This window comes from Leucopleurus acutus, assembly GCF_964270905.1.
Source record: "Leucopleurus acutus genome assembly, chromosome: 19".
NCBI classification, from domain to species: Eukaryota; Metazoa; Chordata; class Mammalia; order Artiodactyla; family Delphinidae; genus Leucopleurus; species Leucopleurus acutus.
In genome coordinates, this window is record NC_139161.1 from 16,176,125 (window position 1) to 16,192,747 (window position 16,623).

Genomic DNA, 16,623 nt, shown 5'->3' on the forward strand with positions numbered 1-16,623 from the left:
GTGGGTTATTTTCATAGCACAGAGCGCCAGAAGTACAATTTCTGGGCCAAAGTTACAAACACTCTAAAAACTCTCCACACAGCTCTCCAAATGGCTTTCTAAAAGGGTCAGATTAATTTCTCCTGTGAGCACTGTTGAGAAAGTCAGTTTCACCATGTTGCTGCCAGCATTGTGCATTAAAAGAAATTGTTTTTCTTATTTCTTTGATTAAAATAAGTGGATCTGTGTTATTGGCTTATTATGCATTTCTTTGATTATGATTAAAATTGTTCCTTTGTCCTTTTTTTCTGCTAGTAGTTGTATTTTTTTTTTCTAACGTACAAACGTTGACATTTTTATATACTTCCTTTGTAACATCCCTGGTTTTTAAATGTAAAAACCATCCCTCATTTAGAGGCTGGATAAATACCTAATTCCACGTCACCCTTCTCACCTGCCATCCCCCCGGCCCCGCCCCCAACCTTCCTGATGAAGAGGCCATTTAAAGCCCAGAGAAGTTCAGTGACTTTCTCAAGTCAGTGGCAGAATCCACACAGGAATCTAGATCTGGGTGTTCTGCGGCCATGGCTACCTACGTAACAACAATATTTTGCCGGAGCTGTTCTCAAGCCTGTTGTCTCATAAACCAAATAAAAACAACACTCTCTCAAGGTGAACGGTGACGTCTCTCCTGCCATATAGGAGAGAGCGTGGCAACGCCTCAGCCCAGGCTTGAGCTGGGACGAAGAGGTAGAACAGGTTTTCTCACCCTGCTTTGTAGGCAGTTGCTATCAACCTCTGCACAATGTCCTTGAATCATTTCATCCCACCCTCAAATTTTAAGGAGTCCCACATGAACTCCTGCTTTGGGGATCATTTTTTATTGATAACTTTCCATTGGATAAGTCCCAGAAGCAGACTTTCCAGCTTTCATAAGAGAACTGGAGTTTAGAATTAGAAAACACACACCAACACACAAAATAATAAAACAAGAAGATTGAAAAGACAATGGTAAAAGAACGGGAGGTCATCAGGACTGACAATGATAGGACTGATCATTACATTTAACTCTGAGCTTCCTGCAAGCCAAGGCAAAAAGCGAAAACATGTTGGGTTACATAACTCTCTTATCTGACAAAGAAAACTTACCCGTTTTTCAAGGAGGATTGCCTTATTTTCTGTATTAATCCTTACAAGGACATCAAAAAAACTCAAGAGCCATTAAGCAATAACAAGATGTGCAACATAAACAGAAATGTTTTCTCTGTGCAGCTTTTTCTTGTTCCAACCCCACAAAAAAGGCAACGAGCTTTTGTGGGATTTGGCAGGAGACATAAGGATATTTACAAAGCAGACCTGAATTACTGTTAGTTGTCAAATTAAGTCAACAACCCTTTTCAGAATGGTAGATTTACAGAAAGGAGAAAAATGGGCAATGGTTTGTATTATGAAATTGGAATCCTGAAACTTAATTTCTCAACTAGAGTAAATGTACGATCCTGAGCCTCAGCTCTGGGCAGACACTGAAAAGAGCCAAAGGAAAACAACAATGTTTTGGAAGCTCCAACTTTTGATCCCGGGGACTCCTAGTCAAGGGATAAATTCCTGTGGTCAGGGTTCGACCCTGGAGGAGAGGCTGGGGTGGTGTGAGCCTGGGAGCAGGTCCACTTTGGTTTAATCCATTTCCTAGAGAACCCCAGATGGTTCCAAACCCTCATGAGACCTTGTTCTGGTTCTTTTTGGGCATCAGCTTTCTTGATGTGCTCCAGATCGCCCAGCCCTCACCACTTCACCCCAGCAGCTTCCAGGCTGGCCCAGTGTCCTTGGGTCACCCCTGGTGAGGCCTGTCTCGAGCACTGCCTGGCACTGGGCCTGGCTTGGCCTCGCTAGGGTCAACAGGCCCAGTGCTGAGGATTGGGGGCTGGGATGCTCTGGTGGGAATGTAACCTGGGGTGGGCACTGGACGCCCACAGCAAGCCTCCTCTTCAAGTCCAAGGTGGTCAGCCTGAGAACTGACACAGGAGATCAAGTAATCGGGGAGTCACCTTTAGAACTATTTATACTGTTCCTTTAAACAGTGACTGCCCCAAGATTCTTTATAATGATGGGATTTACACAAGATTTTTTTCCAGAAACACAGATGTTGTGTATAGGGAGAGATGCCCAGAGGGTCTCAGAGTTACACGGCTATCCCAGAGGAGGCTCTCAGCCTGGCTCTGCACAGCCTGATACTTCAGCTCAAGTGCAGCTGAGTGCCTGGCCCTGACCCAGGACAAGCAAACTATCCTACGTACAGACTCACTTTATTTACTCCACATAAATGTTCTACATGTGTACTTTTAAAAATGAGACAAAGTTTCAACAGATGCAACCAATTTTTGAAACAGTTCTCCAGAATGGAGACAGACGCAGCGTGCCATCGCCATCTCGTGGCCACATGGAATATTGCAGCCCAAGGCTTTCCAAGCCTGGCAGCTTTGGTAGGTTTCTGTCCTGCCTGGGGCCTTCGCATCCCAGCTACTGCCTCGGACATCCTCGGAGGAAGTGACTTTAGCTCCATCTGCTCAGAGCCAACCAGACCACCCCCCATGCTCTGGTCATGACTCTGCATGTCCCTTCTCACCTCGGCAGCCACAGGGATACCCCCAGTTCTCCTTACCTGGCAGCCTCAGCCCCACATGAGCTCCTTCTCTCTCACGATGGAAGGTACCTGGGACCTCTGTGCTCTCCGCTGACCACACAGAGACGCTGCTGAGGTTGGTGCTGCCATCACCTGGGCTGAGCCCAGACCTGCCCTCTTATTCACCTCCCCCTCCGTGACTCACTGACAGTCAGGCCAAAGGCTCTGCGGCGGGTGCTCTCCACTACTCTCTTTCTTCTCCATCCTATCCTGTCCTGTCGGGGCAAACACAGAGCTAGTTCACAGCAGACCCAGCAGGGACCTCCCTCTATCAGCTGTTAACTCTCCAAAGCTCTCGCGTGAACGAACAAAGCTCCACCCTAACCCACGCCCTTCTGCTACCCCAGCTGGTACCAGTTTTAGCTTTCTTTTGCTTTTGCTCTCAGTATCCCCAGGTGCAGTTTCCCACTGTTCTCTCTTCTGTGTCTCCAGCACTCTACGTGGGGGACTTTCCTTTCAAAGACCCAATGACGGTCCCAAACAAGGGTCCGTCCTATCTTCTCGGACTTGGTAACAACTGATATTGTGGGTGACACTCCACAACACAGGTGACTCTCAGTATGGTGACCCTTGAGGGTGCAGGTAACCCCCTCAGTGTGGGTGACAACAGTACAGGCGACCCTCAGTATGGGGGACCCTCGATGGTGCAGGCTGCCTCCTCCTGCATATGCTTCCCTGGCCAACCTCTCCTCTTGCCCTTTTTTATATGCTCATGTGTCTCTCCTGCCTGGGCCTGGGGGCAGAAACTCTCACAGCACAGGGCCTGGCGCTCAGAGGTGCCGCAGGAATGTTGGATCAATGAATAAAGGAAAGAGAGAAGGAACCAGCTTTTGGTGCTATTGTATGTTCTGTTTTCTAATTTATTTCAGCTCTTATCTTTGTTTCTGTATTCTTATTCTATTCTTGTATTCTTCTTTCCCTCCAATAAGAACATATATGCTGCAATCATTAAGTTTTTAAATAATAAAGGCATTTAAAATTATGAATTCCTTCTAAGTACAATTTGGGGGCATCACCACATAATTTATGGCATTTGTTATCAAGGCACTTGGAAAAGGCATTTTCATTTCCAAACTGAATGAGCAGTGACAAAGGAAAGGTTTTTAATTCCCAGGCATTTGTGGTCATACTGGTGATATGCACACAGTGAAGTTCTGGTGTATCACAATGAGGTTAGAGATTAGAAGCAATTTCTGCTTCTCTATATTTATAGGTGTTTTTCTTTATGGACTAAATAGATTATTGACATAATATCTGGACTCTTAACAGATAAACCCTTGGCCCTACAGTTTAATTCCTGACATTTGTTCATTTTCCCCTTTCAATTACATGGACTTTCTTTGTCCTTTTATCTTTTTACTTTACTAATATCTACTGTGACACCTCCAGTCACAACTGTATTTCTATCCATTTTTTTCTTTTTTAAAATATTGATTGATTGATTGATGTGGACCATTTTTAAAATCTTTACTGAATTTGTTACAATATTGCTTCTGTTTTATGCTTTGGCCGTGAGGCATGTGGGACTCTTAGCTCCCCATGGGGTCTCAGCCTGGACTGCACACTGGGAACCCCTAGGGAGGCCCTCTCAAGATTCTCACGGGCCAGGGAGAGGCTCTGGCACTAGGATTTTTTTTTTTTTTTTTTGGCGGTACGCGGGCCTCTCACTGTTGTGGTCTCTCCTGTTGGCGGAGCACAGGCTCCCGACGCGCAGGCTCAGCGGCCATGGCTCACGGTCCCAGCCGCTCCGCGGCATGTGGGATCTTTCCGGACCGGGGCACGAACCCGTGTCCCCTGCATCGGCAGGAAGACTCTCAACCACTGCACCACCAGGGAAGCCCTGGCACTAGGATTTTTAAAAGAATCCTCCCCCTTCCCTGCCCCAGGTGATTCTCCTTTGCAGTCACAAGAGAACTGCTACTCCTTCCTTCCCTCCCCACCTTTGGTGGGTCCAGCTGGTTCTGTTAAAGTGGCCAAGTGATCATCTGCATTTTCCTTTAAAAGTAATTTCGTTTTGGACTCTTCAAGCAATATATGTTCACTGTAGCAAATCATGAAAACAGAGAAATGTACGAAGCAGAAAACGGATGTTTTACATTTTTTTCCAACCAGTGATCTGTTGCGGTTTTCAGTCTCTGCAGGTTTACAAATATGACCATCTCCTGCTTCTCCTTCTTCAACGTGTCATCTGTTCTGGGAGTTGAGTTATCCTTCAGACTCTTGGAGCATTCGTTGCCCCTTTTGTAGCCGAATAAACAGTGATTGAGCACTTACTGTATTGTATGTTGGGCTGAATGAGAGGACACAGGGACCCAAAGATCTCACGGGACCTTGAGGGACTTTCAGTCTAGTCATTTTATTTTATTATTTATTTATTTATTTGGTTGCACTGGGTCTTAGTTGCAGCAGGCAGGCTCCTTAGTTGCAGCTTGTGGGCTCTTTAGTTGTGGCTTGCCAGCTCCTTAGTTGCGGCTCACGGGCTCCTTAGTTGCAGCACGTGGGCTCCTTAGTTGTGGCACGCGGACTCAGTTGCGGCATGCATGTGAGATCTAGTTCCCCGACCAGGGATCGAATCCCGGCCCCCTGCATTGGGAGCGTGGAGTCTTATCCACTGTGCCACCAGGGAAGTCCCAGTCTAGTCATTTTAAAAGGCCTTCTGTGTGGATCCCAGGTGCCTTTTTTTCCTTTTCCTGTCGTTTTTCCTGGAGATTAATGTGTTGAACTTTGTTATGGGTCAGGTTTTCTTTGTTTCACACAATTTTCTAGGTTTTCCATGGAATTTAAGGGGAAGCTGTTACCTCCCCTTCTGCCACTTCCTCACATCTCCTCCCCAAAAAGCCCCAAGAAAAGTCACTTTTCTTCTTTAACCTTCAGTTGCCATGGACACACGTTTGCGCCCCAGCGCGGTGCGGCCATAACCTGGGGGCACCCTCCCCATTTCCGCCCTGAGCATCAAGTCGCTGGCCCTCGGGGCCGGCGGCTCAGGTGCGAGGCGTGGGTTCCTCCCTGTCAGCCCTGTCACTGCTGTTCTCAGCGGAGTTACCAGAATGGGGCCAAATGGGCCGGGGCAGCCGGCGGGTGTTGCAGGTGTGTGACAGAGCCCCGCAGGCTGGGAGGCACTGATGGTCATGGTTTCCCTCTCGCCATGATGAGCACGCTGGCCACAGCCCCACAATCTTCTCAGTGGTGCAGAACTGGCCGTGTGGGGCTTTGTTTTTCATTTTTCAAAACAGGCAAATGCTCTGTGCTATGAAAACAGGGCACACACAGGACACCCACAGCGTTGAGGGAGGGGTGCGAACACCAGTGGGAAACATCCCATCACCTTGGAAACCCTCTCCCTGGGGGTCTCTCTGCCCCCAGAGCCTCACAGAGGGGTCAACTTCAAGCCAGCGCCCCAGCCAGCTGCGCCAGAGCCCCTTCTGGAAGGAGACAGGCATCTTTACGAAGCACAGCAAACACTGCAGGAAGGTAAACACGGCTCAGGCCCAGCACTGTGGCCCAAAGACCCGTGCGATGAGACCCCGAGAGGCACCCAGACCTCCCCACTGGGCAGGACCGTTCGGGTCCCAAGGATGGGAAAGGCCAGCAGGGGTCCCTGAGGCTCCACGGGAAGCAAAGTGCGCGGTTTCAGGCAATGGCACCAACACGGACCAAACGTGCTCCGAGACACCCGCCCTCCACGGTGACCCAGGCCCCAGACAACAGTGATTAATAAAATCAAGAGTGCGGAGGCCCCAGCTGGGCCCCGACTGAAAGGGCAGCATCGGCCCCGCCCACCAGGAGGCTCGCTGCCCCAAAAACGGCCCAGCCTGGGAGGCCCAACACAGGAGCTGGGTCTTGGTCCTCCAATCCCTTTCCCGCCTCCCTTCTTCCTTCCCTGTTCCCCACCCTGTGCTGGTGGGGGAGGACTGCTATTGTCTGAATCGTGTCCCCCAAAATCCACACGCTGAAGTCCCAACTCCCAGCACCTCCGAATGGGACTGTATTTGGAACAGGGTCTCTAAAGAGCTCATTAAGTTAAAATGAGCTCATTAGGGTGGGCCCTAATCCAATATGACTGGTGTCCTCATAGGATGGGGGGACTGGGACACAGCGACACCCAGCGATGGACCATGTGAGGCCATGGGGAGAAGGCGGCACCCACAAGCCAAGGAGAGAGGCCCCTGAAGACACGACCCCGCCGACACCTTGATCTTGGACTTCCAGCCTCCGGAGTTATGAGGCGTTACATTTCTGTTGTATAAGCCGCCCAGGCCATGGTATTTCGTATGTCAACCCTAGGAAACTCATACAACGGGGGATGGGGTCAAGAAGAGGAGGAAGACGGCCCAGGCCGTCCCCATTTCTCTCCACCTCTGGCCCTTGGAAGCTCATTTTCTCGAACTTTGGGAGACCCAGAAATGTCATGAGCACCTATTCGTCCCTGGAAGAATCAGGTGTTCAAAACAGAATCACGAATTTCCCCAGAATTGGGACCTAAACAAATGTCCAACCAACACCAGAGACACACCCACCTATGGACTGGTTGTCTCATTTTCAAAACACAAGGCAGCCAGGGAACCCCTGTGGCACCCACTTTGAGAACCGCCAGGTCATGGAGCTACAAGCCTGTCACCTCAGATCCGTCCAATCAGCAAGGGCTGAAGTGAGGAAGGGAAGAACCGGTACTTTCTCTCCCCTGAGCAGGGCACTCACGGCCTGGTGGTGACCCCAGTAAAGAACCGAACAGTAACCTACTGTCTTTCCTTGAAGAGGCCGGGGAGGTGCTTGTGCTATGGGGGGTGGGCGGGGGGACCCAGGCTGGTGGTGGGAGGAGAGCCGCTCGCCCACCTCCAGCCCAGCTGCGGGGGACCCACCCGCCTCCTCTTGCACAGCCAGCCTCTGACGCCCTTACCTTCCCGCCTCCCGGCTGGTGCTTCAGGTTTTCCGTGGAGCCGATCTTGGACTTGACGTTCTTCAGGTCTGGCATGGGCCCGGGGGCGGTCTGCAGGCGGCTCTTAGCTGCAGACGGCGACTTGGGTGGAGTGCGGACCACTGCCACCTTCTTGGGCTCCCGGGTGGGCGGGGTCGGCAGGGAAGGGGTGCGGGACCGGCTGCCCGGAGTGCCTGGGGAGCCGGGGCTGCTGTAGCCACTGCGGTCCCCGGATTTCCCAGATTCACCTGGAAAGGAAGGAGGGCATGAGGCCAGTTAGCAAAGGGCGATCTGTCCTGGGGTCCGTTCCCAGACTCAGGGCTGGATCAGGCACGTGGAAACAAGGTCAGAAGCTCAGTCACACCAGCAGGAGGCTGCCCTTGGTCCCATTTCTAGAGCAGCGTCTCCACTTCCCAGCCGTGCTGCTTCGCGACAGAGATATCCTGCTTCCCAGAGAAGCAACAGAGTGGTCGCCAAGGACCACCCAGTACCCCCTAGAGGGGGACCGACTCTGCCCTGTGGCCCTGGGGCCAGGAGAGGCTCCAGCGAGCTGTGTGCTCTCAGACAAGTCATTTACCCACTCTGAGCTCAGAGGAAAAAATTGTAATGCCTGCAGTGAGTGAGGCCGGGCAGGGATACATGGCCTGTGCCCTGAATAAGGGCAATGCAGTGGTGGGCCAGGGGGCCATCTGGATCCACTGGACTCTTTAACCACAGGGTGAATTTTAAGCTGTTCTCCAAGTTCAAGGCCCCTTTTCCCTCAGACCCCATCCAAACTCCCAGCTCCTCTGTGGTACCTGGGCTCCACAATCGTATACCTGCTTCGTGTCCATCTGTCCCTGGCTCTCCAAACAAGCCATGCCGCTTCCTGCCGCCCTGCCCTCCCGAGAACCCTCTCCCCACCAAAGCGATGCGCAGCAAATAGCAGTGCACGTTTCCAGGCGCAATGCGGGCGCCAAGCCCTCCAGGAAGGCCGCTGGGCCCATCCCTCTCCCAGCGGAACAGCCCTGGGTTCCCTAACATGCGTCTCTTCCTGCACTTCTCATCCCCCATCACACTTTAATAGTTGGCTATTCCGTCTGCCTCTTGGATTCGTGTTTCACCAAGTGTGGCCCCAGGCACCCCTGCATCAGAATCTCCGGAGCCACCACGGAGGAGTGGGACCTGTAAGATGCAGATCTCCAGGCCCCATCTAGACCTGATAGGACAGAATCTCTAGGGCTGGGGCCTGCAAAACTGGCGCTTCCCACGCTCCCAGGGATTCTTGAGCAGACTCGAGTCTGAGAGCCACTGGGCCGGATGCTGGGCTCCAGCTCTGAGGGTGGCTGATGCCCCCGCCCCAGGAACCATTTGTACCAAACAGGGACCTGCCGGGCCCCAGGCTGGAGAAGGGCAGCTCTTTGCTGGAAGCGACAACTTCTCTTGCCGAGGGGAGAAGGAGCGTGTGGCTTTTAGCGGAGCCTCCGTGTCTGCTGGAACTCCCTCACGGTGCCAAGCTCTGCAGGCAGGGCTCGGTGCCCCCCACCCTCTGCCCCCAGGCACACAGGCTGGCTGGTGGACCTTGTGGTGGCTTCAGATTCTTTCTGCGCCACTGAATTGCAGAGCGACCTTAGGCAAGTTACTCGACCTCCCCAGGTCCAGCACAGTGACCGTCACCCACAGGATGCCGGTGCGATCTCACGTGTAACCTGGTTGGGGCCAGTGCAGACCTCCAGCCCCCGTATCAGCTCGAGGCACATCCTCCCCTGGGCCCACCACGGCCCTCGGCTGCAGCGAGAGCACGCAGGATTAGCACGGCCCGTGGGACAGACACATCCGCACAAAGCACACGAAGAGAGGAGCAGGAATTCTGACTGTGCCGACGTCAGGCTCAACGTGGGAAACCTACGTTTCAGAAGCACGTCCTCCCGGCTCTAAACACCTAAGCCACCCAAGAGGCACGTGCGCAAAGGCATGACCCTGCGGGCGAAGCAGGCTCAGAATTACCTCTCTCAGATTTTGCCCCTCCGTGGGGTGGCTTTTTCTGCACTTGCTTGGTAGCTTAAAAAGAAAAATCCACAGAAAGCCTCGTTATCATCGAGCTTAAAGAGGCCTTAATGAGTGTTTTTTTTATGGGCGCCCAGTCATGCCCAGCCAGGCCATCCACAGAGGCGAGCAAGGCGGGGAGCGGGGTCAGGGGCTCCATCGGGCAGGAAACAAGGCCAACTTGGGGGAGATCTGTCCACGCAAGAGCAGGTAAGATCCAAAGAGAAACACACGTTCATGTTTCCAGTTATGATCCAGTTGCGTGAATCAACTGGCACAATGACCAGTGAAAAAAAGCAGCGTCAAAATCATGTGAAAATCCCAGTCACAAGTCTGGAAGCTACCCCGTACCATACGTATCGTATACATGCGGAAAAACCCTGCGGGAGAAAACCAACGTACGGGCCTCAGCGAGCGGGCGTCCGTGCAGGCCCCACTCTACGGCAACCTCGAGAAACATCACAGCCAAGACATGCAGCAGACAAGGGCTCTGAGCGGCCACCCCGGGGCCAAGGGGCAGCAGAGGCCCCGTGGCACCCGCCCAGGTCTCGTGCGCAGCCCATATAAGATCCACAGGGCCCCTGAGCCAGCGCAGGCCAGACGCCCCCCGAGTCATGCACAATCTAAACCCAGTTTCCTGGGACAGTTCCCAGGGCAGTGAGACAGGGGCACTCAGCCTGGCTGTCCCCAGTGGAAGCAAGATGGCTCAAGCGAAGCCTTGCCTGCTACTCAAAACCGAGTGGGTTTTACTCACAGGAGCCCGGGGGAACAGGCCCAGGGTGTGACTGCTTAGCTAAGATTCTTAGGTTCTGTCCGAGGGTCCCTAACATCCCAGCAAGTTAGCAGGGGCCGTGCCCTGTGTGAGGTCACCTATAGTGACCTAACCCTCATTTGGGGACTGAAAAACACCTCCCAGGGGCCCTGGATGTGGGGTCCAAGGATCTCAGAGAAGCCCCTTTTCCGTCAGTTACTAGTCTTACGGCTGCATTTTCCTCGTGCTTAAAAGTCTGGTTAGACTTAGTCGAGCCTCGATTTCTTCATGGTAAAAAGTGGGGATTCAATATCTAGCTCAGAAAATTAAAAGAATTAGAAAATGAACATTCGGTGCTCAGTAAACTGCAGGCGTCGATCAGCTACCAGAGCTTAACTGTCAGGGCTTCCACCGCGAGCTCTCCCCCGACAGAGAACATCCCCCTTACCCGTGCCCGGTGGGGTCTTCGGGGCGGGCGTGGTCTTCTGGGTGGGCGTGGTTTTTGCTGGAATCCGGGTGGCGTTGGCCGGGCCCTTCTGGCCTGGAGGGGCCGCTCCCCGGGGTGTGGCGATCTTCGTTCCAGGTTTACCATCTGCCCCCTGCAAACGAAGCATGGTAGAGTGGTTTTTACGACTGGGAAAGGTTCACGCCACCTGGCGTCAATGCCAGCCCCATTCAACCACCGTGACTCCAAATGAGGCTAAGGTTGGGGTGACACTTTGCCAGCCAGATACAACAAACGTCCTCTACAATGACGAGGGTTTGCTGGGCACACAAATCCACAGCCCCTCCCAAATGCCTACCTTTTCCTCCTGGAGGGACATTTTACATGAGTTCTCTGCAAGAGCTGAGCTAATGTATTTAATAAAAAGTCAACAGAGCTTACAGCAATGATCGAGTTCATCATCCAACCAGTGTCGGCAGGCAGGACATCTGTAGACTCTTCCTACGTGGACATCATTCTCTGACTCCCTTAGGGATTTATCTGACTGGTGGTGGTTAGTTTCAGAGGGACAAGGAGACAGTTTGTTGAAACGGACCCGAGAGTGCTAACAGAGCTCGGCCCTATCCTCCTGTTCTCTCCCAAACAAGCCTCAGGCTTCAGTACCACCTCAGGTGTGCTAAGAGCCCTTGGCGGGTAAACACCAGCGTCAATTAGCAAACTGGCCAAAGGTGGAGCACAGGCGCACAAGCACAGTCAGCTGACTGGGGACAGTGACTGGGTCTGGGGACCCAGCTGATGACCTTGACATATAACACAAACTCAAAGAAGAAACTGACATGAACTGAGGACCACGAGATGGTTCAGGAAGGAGTAAACTGGTGGGACAGGCATGGCTGCAGAGTGACGCTGTCCGACCCAAAATGAGGGCAACCTGGAAGCACCCCCCGGTTACCAAAGTCAGAAATGGACAAAGGAACCCAAACAGAGTGGCGATTTCCAAGCCGGGGTCCCCTCCGGTGCCTTAGGGCCCGCTGCCACGAGGGCCGACGGGGCGCCAAGAAGGATGGCACGGTGCCTCCTTTTCCTCGTTTCAGCCAGAATTTAACTGTTCTATGTGGCGCTTCTAGGTAAGAGCTTATCCAGAGAAAGGTCTTTGCAGCTAGAAAAGCATACACTTGAAAACCACAGTAGAGCAGCCTCATTCTTTCCAAAGGTGCTTTCCTTACCTTGACTTTCATCTCCTTTGTTCCAGAACTGCCAGTTCGGGGTGTGACAGAAGAGACGTGTTTAGGAGAGGAAGATGGCTCTGGGCACACGGCGGGGCTGGAGGGTTTGATCAAAGGGTCTGAGCTACCAGGAGTGGGGCGTTTGGAGCTAAGGCAAGGCCTATGGCTCAGGGTTTTAGCAGAGGAAGGTGTGGATGTCTTAAACATAAACATGAATAAAATCAAAATAAAAGTCAGCACATGGGAGAAATGAACAAACTGAAAAAAAGACAGTGACTACAAATAAATAAGACAGGTAAAGGCTTAAAGCCGTGATCGCCAAACTGGATCACGCACCCTCATCAGTCCTTCTCATCAGGAAGAACAGGAAGTGACCATGCAGCTCGTGTGCTTGCAGTCATGCATCAGCTAATACATATACTACGATGCTAACATATGATGAACGTTACGAAACTTGCATGCGGCAGACCTTGGACAATGGATAGACTTTCTGGTACGTTCTTTCTCCAGCCCATTGGACCTACTTCAGCGCTGCCCTTTGGAGACCACTGGTTTAAAGGTGTCTCGCACCCAAAGAGTTCATGGAGGTCGCCAAAAGCATGTGACTCTTAGGATGTTTCTCAAGAAAACACCTCCAATGTGTCATGGGTCAGAAGTGCCCCAGGTTCTGCTCAATTCCAGGTGGGGAGCTCATGCTGGCCCCCTAACTCCTGGCCCTCTCCCACCGCACCGATAGAATCGTCCTTGCTAAAAAGAGAACTGTGCCTGCCCCAGGTCTTGAAGATTCTGCCTGACACCACTTAGATCACGCGCGTGCACACACACACACACACACACTTTCTGAATAAAGTCTCAAAGCTAAACACTGTCTGGTGAATCTTATCTGGCCCCTGTTTACTCTTGGACACGGTTCACCTAAGGAAATAGGCTGGGTGGGCCAGGCGGCCAGTGGGACGGGGCTCTGGGAGCTGGCTGGCCTCGCGGAGATGAGAGCATGTGGAGGATGGTGGCCGACACCTGCGGTTTGTCTGGATGGCCTCCGGGGGCCTTGGACGGGGATGTGTGGCCCTGGTAGGGAAGGGTGGCCTGGAAGGGGGAAGGGCCATGCCTCCAGATATACAACCAAGAGGCCAAGCCCAGAGGTGTTCCAAGGAGGATGTCAGAGCTACAGAGCAGGGTCCTGACCAGAGACTTTGTTACTGGGGTTCATCACTAAGGTGGCTGAGACCCTCTCTGCTGCCAGCCTTGGGGAGGACGAGAGCGAAAGGGATGGAGCACAGGGGTGAGGGGAGGGATGCGGGCTGAAGCTCTGGGGCTGCTGACAAGAAAAGCTGAGGGTGGGTACTGGCAACCCCTCCTTCCCCAGCTGCGCGAGGTCCCCCTCCCCTGGCACTGCTCCCTACCTGGCCAAGTGGCCAAGGTTCGTGAGAGATCTGACCCCTTGCTGTGAGGCTGTGAGCAGCTCCAGGGCAGGGACGGCTTCCTGATAGGTGAGTGAACAGAATGCATGCCGGCATGAGGACGCGATTCCCCTGAATGGGCATCACGACTGGCAAGCAGCTATTGCCTTCCCTCAAGTTCCCACAGGACCCTCTGCTGCCCCACTGATGGGCAGAGTCCTGATGGCGAAGCCCACTTCCTCTAGGGCAGGCACTTTGGGCAACGACCCTCAACACACATGACCAGACTCTTAGGGCCTCATTCCGCATCTGGGGACTCCATCAGGCCTCCAGGACTGACTAAGACCCAGGCGTTTCAGGCAGCATGCATATGGGACATTGAGACGCCTTTAAGGAAAACAGGTCTTCATCTAGGGCCCCAGTGAGGGTTTCCTGGCACAACACTACCATGCATTTACAGGAGCTTTTTCCAAGATGCACAGTCACGGAGGAGAGTAAACTACAGCTGAAAGGGAGCATGAGAAGGACCACACTGTTCCGGGTGTGGTTTTGGTGGCGAGCAAGTTGCTTCATTTTCTGGTCCTCGGGGGGTTTCTGAAGACCGGCTGGCGGGATTTCAGGACGGCGTCCACGGCATCATGGCCGTGTTCACTCAGTATGTAGGGTGTGTGTCAGGCTTCCCTCCTCCAGGCTGTGTCAGCCCCACTCCGAGCTCGGCAGCAACTAAGCCGATCTGCTCAGAGCTCCCCAGTCTCCTCATGCCCCCGGGGCCTTTGCTTGCACTGCTCCTATTCCTTAAAACGCCTCTTCTCACTCCTACGTCACCAACCCCCTTCATGTTTCCTTCTCGGCCTGCCTCCCAGGTCCGCTCTTCTAGGGCTTTTCCAGGACCCTCCGCCTCAGGCTGGAGATCTCCTTCTTGCTCAGTACTCCCTCAGCCCCTAAGGAAATGGTATTTTCTAGATATATCTTAAATATACCTGTGTGCGTGTATGTATATAGATACATATTTGCTGAGCCTAGACCTGTAGCGGGAAGTGTGAAACGTGCAAATTTCAAACTTCATGGCAGAAAATTCAAACACACCTTCATTTACCGTGAACGTCTTAATTCAAACTATGCTGATGCGACTACAATTAGCATTAATTAATTCATAACTTGCTGACTGCCCGTCCCTGGCCCAAGTGTCCAGGGATAAATGCTAGAATTTTAAAAGTTTGCATAAAAACACAAAGCACTTGGAATGACAGTTGTACTCCAGGGACAAATGCTCTCCACCTGTTATATATAAAGATTAATTCAGATACAAAGCATGGCTTCTTGGTCAACTTGATGGCAGCAGAGAGGTTTCATGGTTTTGTCAGCTTACCTTGGTTTTTTTGTCCTCGGGTCCAGCCCCATCTTTGCCTTTACTGACCATGCGAGCTGATAAAATATAAAATGAGAATGTACGTTACACCCATGAGCACAGCTCACAAAGCGCCCGACGGAGTGGAGCCGATTTCTCGGGATCCATACAACATGTCTTGTTCAGTTGGGCCAGTGGAAATCCAGTTGGTTTTCTTTCCCCTTGAATCTGTTAGGTTCTTGTTGTTAGTATCAACACAGCACACTGGAGTCATTGCTTGGAGCACCCTGACAAGAGGGGGCAGCAGGCTGGCCGAGGGCAGGGACATGCAGAGGGGAAACTGTTCCGGGCATATGTTGGCACAGGGGCCATCAGGGAAGGTAGACAGTACGGGACCACCTCTCACAGGCTCCCTCCCCATCTCTGTCGGGGTCAGCCTCCCACAGCCGGGGCCAACCCCACTCCAAGGAGGGGCATTTGGAAAACCCAGGGCCACGGATGGGGCAGCTCAGCCAGGCTCCGGTCCCTGCAGGACCCTCTGCTCATTCAAGGGCCAAGGGGTGTAGGCTGTTTTCCCAGAGCCCGCCCCTCACTAATGGAGGCTTTGGTGACCAGCCCCAGCTGGCTCTCTGACAAGCCCATTCCACCCTTGACCCAACCCTGGAGGGTCTTCTCACCACTTACAGGCTCTACCAAGAGGACTAATGTTGCCATTTCTCCAAGCTAGCAACAATCTAGCTACTGTCAAACATCCTACAGATAACCTCTGGATTTTAGGACCAAACCATTGACGGCTTTTGTGTTTGGAAAGCCACACCCGTTGGTGAAACCAATCCACTTGTCTACCAGTGTCACCTCTAACTCACTCCTGTTATTGGCATTCATTATTGAAGACTAGTTATAGGTTTCTGCCTTTGGCTTCAATATTGTATATCCCCTGCTCCAGGGACAATGGGGCTGGTTGGAGCATCTCACTGGTTACTAGAGACCAGATTTCTAGAGTGACCAGCACTGATGACCTAGCCTAGAGGTTTTCAAACTTTACTATGCAGCAGAACCCCATTGGGAGAGATTCCTAAAATACAGAATCCCGGGCTCACTCTGAAACAGTACGCCTAAGGTGGGGCCCGGGAATCTGCATTTTAATAAGAGCCCCAGGTGGACCTGGTTCACACCTTTTGCCCCAGTGACCATCATCATCTATGTCACAACAAAAGCGTCTGCTAGATCAGCATTTCCCAGTGCTGACTGGCGAATTGGGGAAATGCATACCACGTATCCTTCTCAGAGGGTCATAATGTACATTAGAATATTAAAGGCTCTGACAAGTCCTGCAGCAGCAAACCCTGTTTAACTTTGTTTCACCTGTTTTTTTCCCCAAACTAATTGGACCATGGAAATCTTTTTTCCCTTTACACACCTATCAACATCCAGTGGACCAGTATTCAATAAAATGCCACTTTAGGAAACACTGTTGTAATCTGTCAAGTCACAGTATTTTGTCCCATACTATTTTGGAGTTTAGGATATTTTAAAGTAGGACTCTTTCTCTGACTTACATTTTAAATACAGGTTCCTTTATCTATAACAGTTCAAAGTTTTCACGACGAGTAGGCTGTAATCTACATTTAACAGATGTCTGCAACTGACAGCTTAAGTAGCCTCAATTTCTGGGCCCCGCAAATAATTCTAAAATGCTACAGGACCTAAATATATGAACGCGCTCGACTTGTGGCCATCCATGAGGCGCCCTCTGGAGTATAAACTGTCCTCTCACTGACAGGACACAGACCCTGACCCTTAGGAACCTCCCCTCCCATCTCTCCAGCTACTGAAGGGCTGCCGCAGTGACGC

At 52.1% G+C, this 16,623-nt stretch overlaps 1 protein-coding gene across 22 annotated transcripts in view; it reads right to left on the reverse strand.

Annotated features, from left to right (window-relative positions):
• Positions 1 to 16,623, reverse strand: part of MAPT (microtubule associated protein tau) — a gene marked incomplete at both ends in the record, with an annotated part of 45,353 nt that overhangs the window by 12,589 nt on the left and 16,141 nt on the right. For 7 of the 22 annotated variants that reach the window (XM_082859829.1, XM_082859824.1, XM_082859825.1 and 4 more), the window contains 3 exons: positions 7,557 to 7,822; positions 10,799 to 10,949; positions 14,791 to 14,846. In XM_082859829.1, the coding sequence (XP_082715955.1) occupies positions 7,557 to 7,822; positions 10,799 to 10,949; positions 14,791 to 14,846 (473 nt within the window). Of the gene's footprint in view, positions 1 to 7,556; positions 7,823 to 9,560; positions 9,615 to 10,798; positions 10,984 to 12,021; positions 12,220 to 14,790; positions 14,847 to 16,623 lie in introns of all 22 variants that reach the window. The other 15 variants (XM_082859828.1, XM_082859822.1, XM_082859821.1 and 12 more) reach the window with 6 other exon arrangements.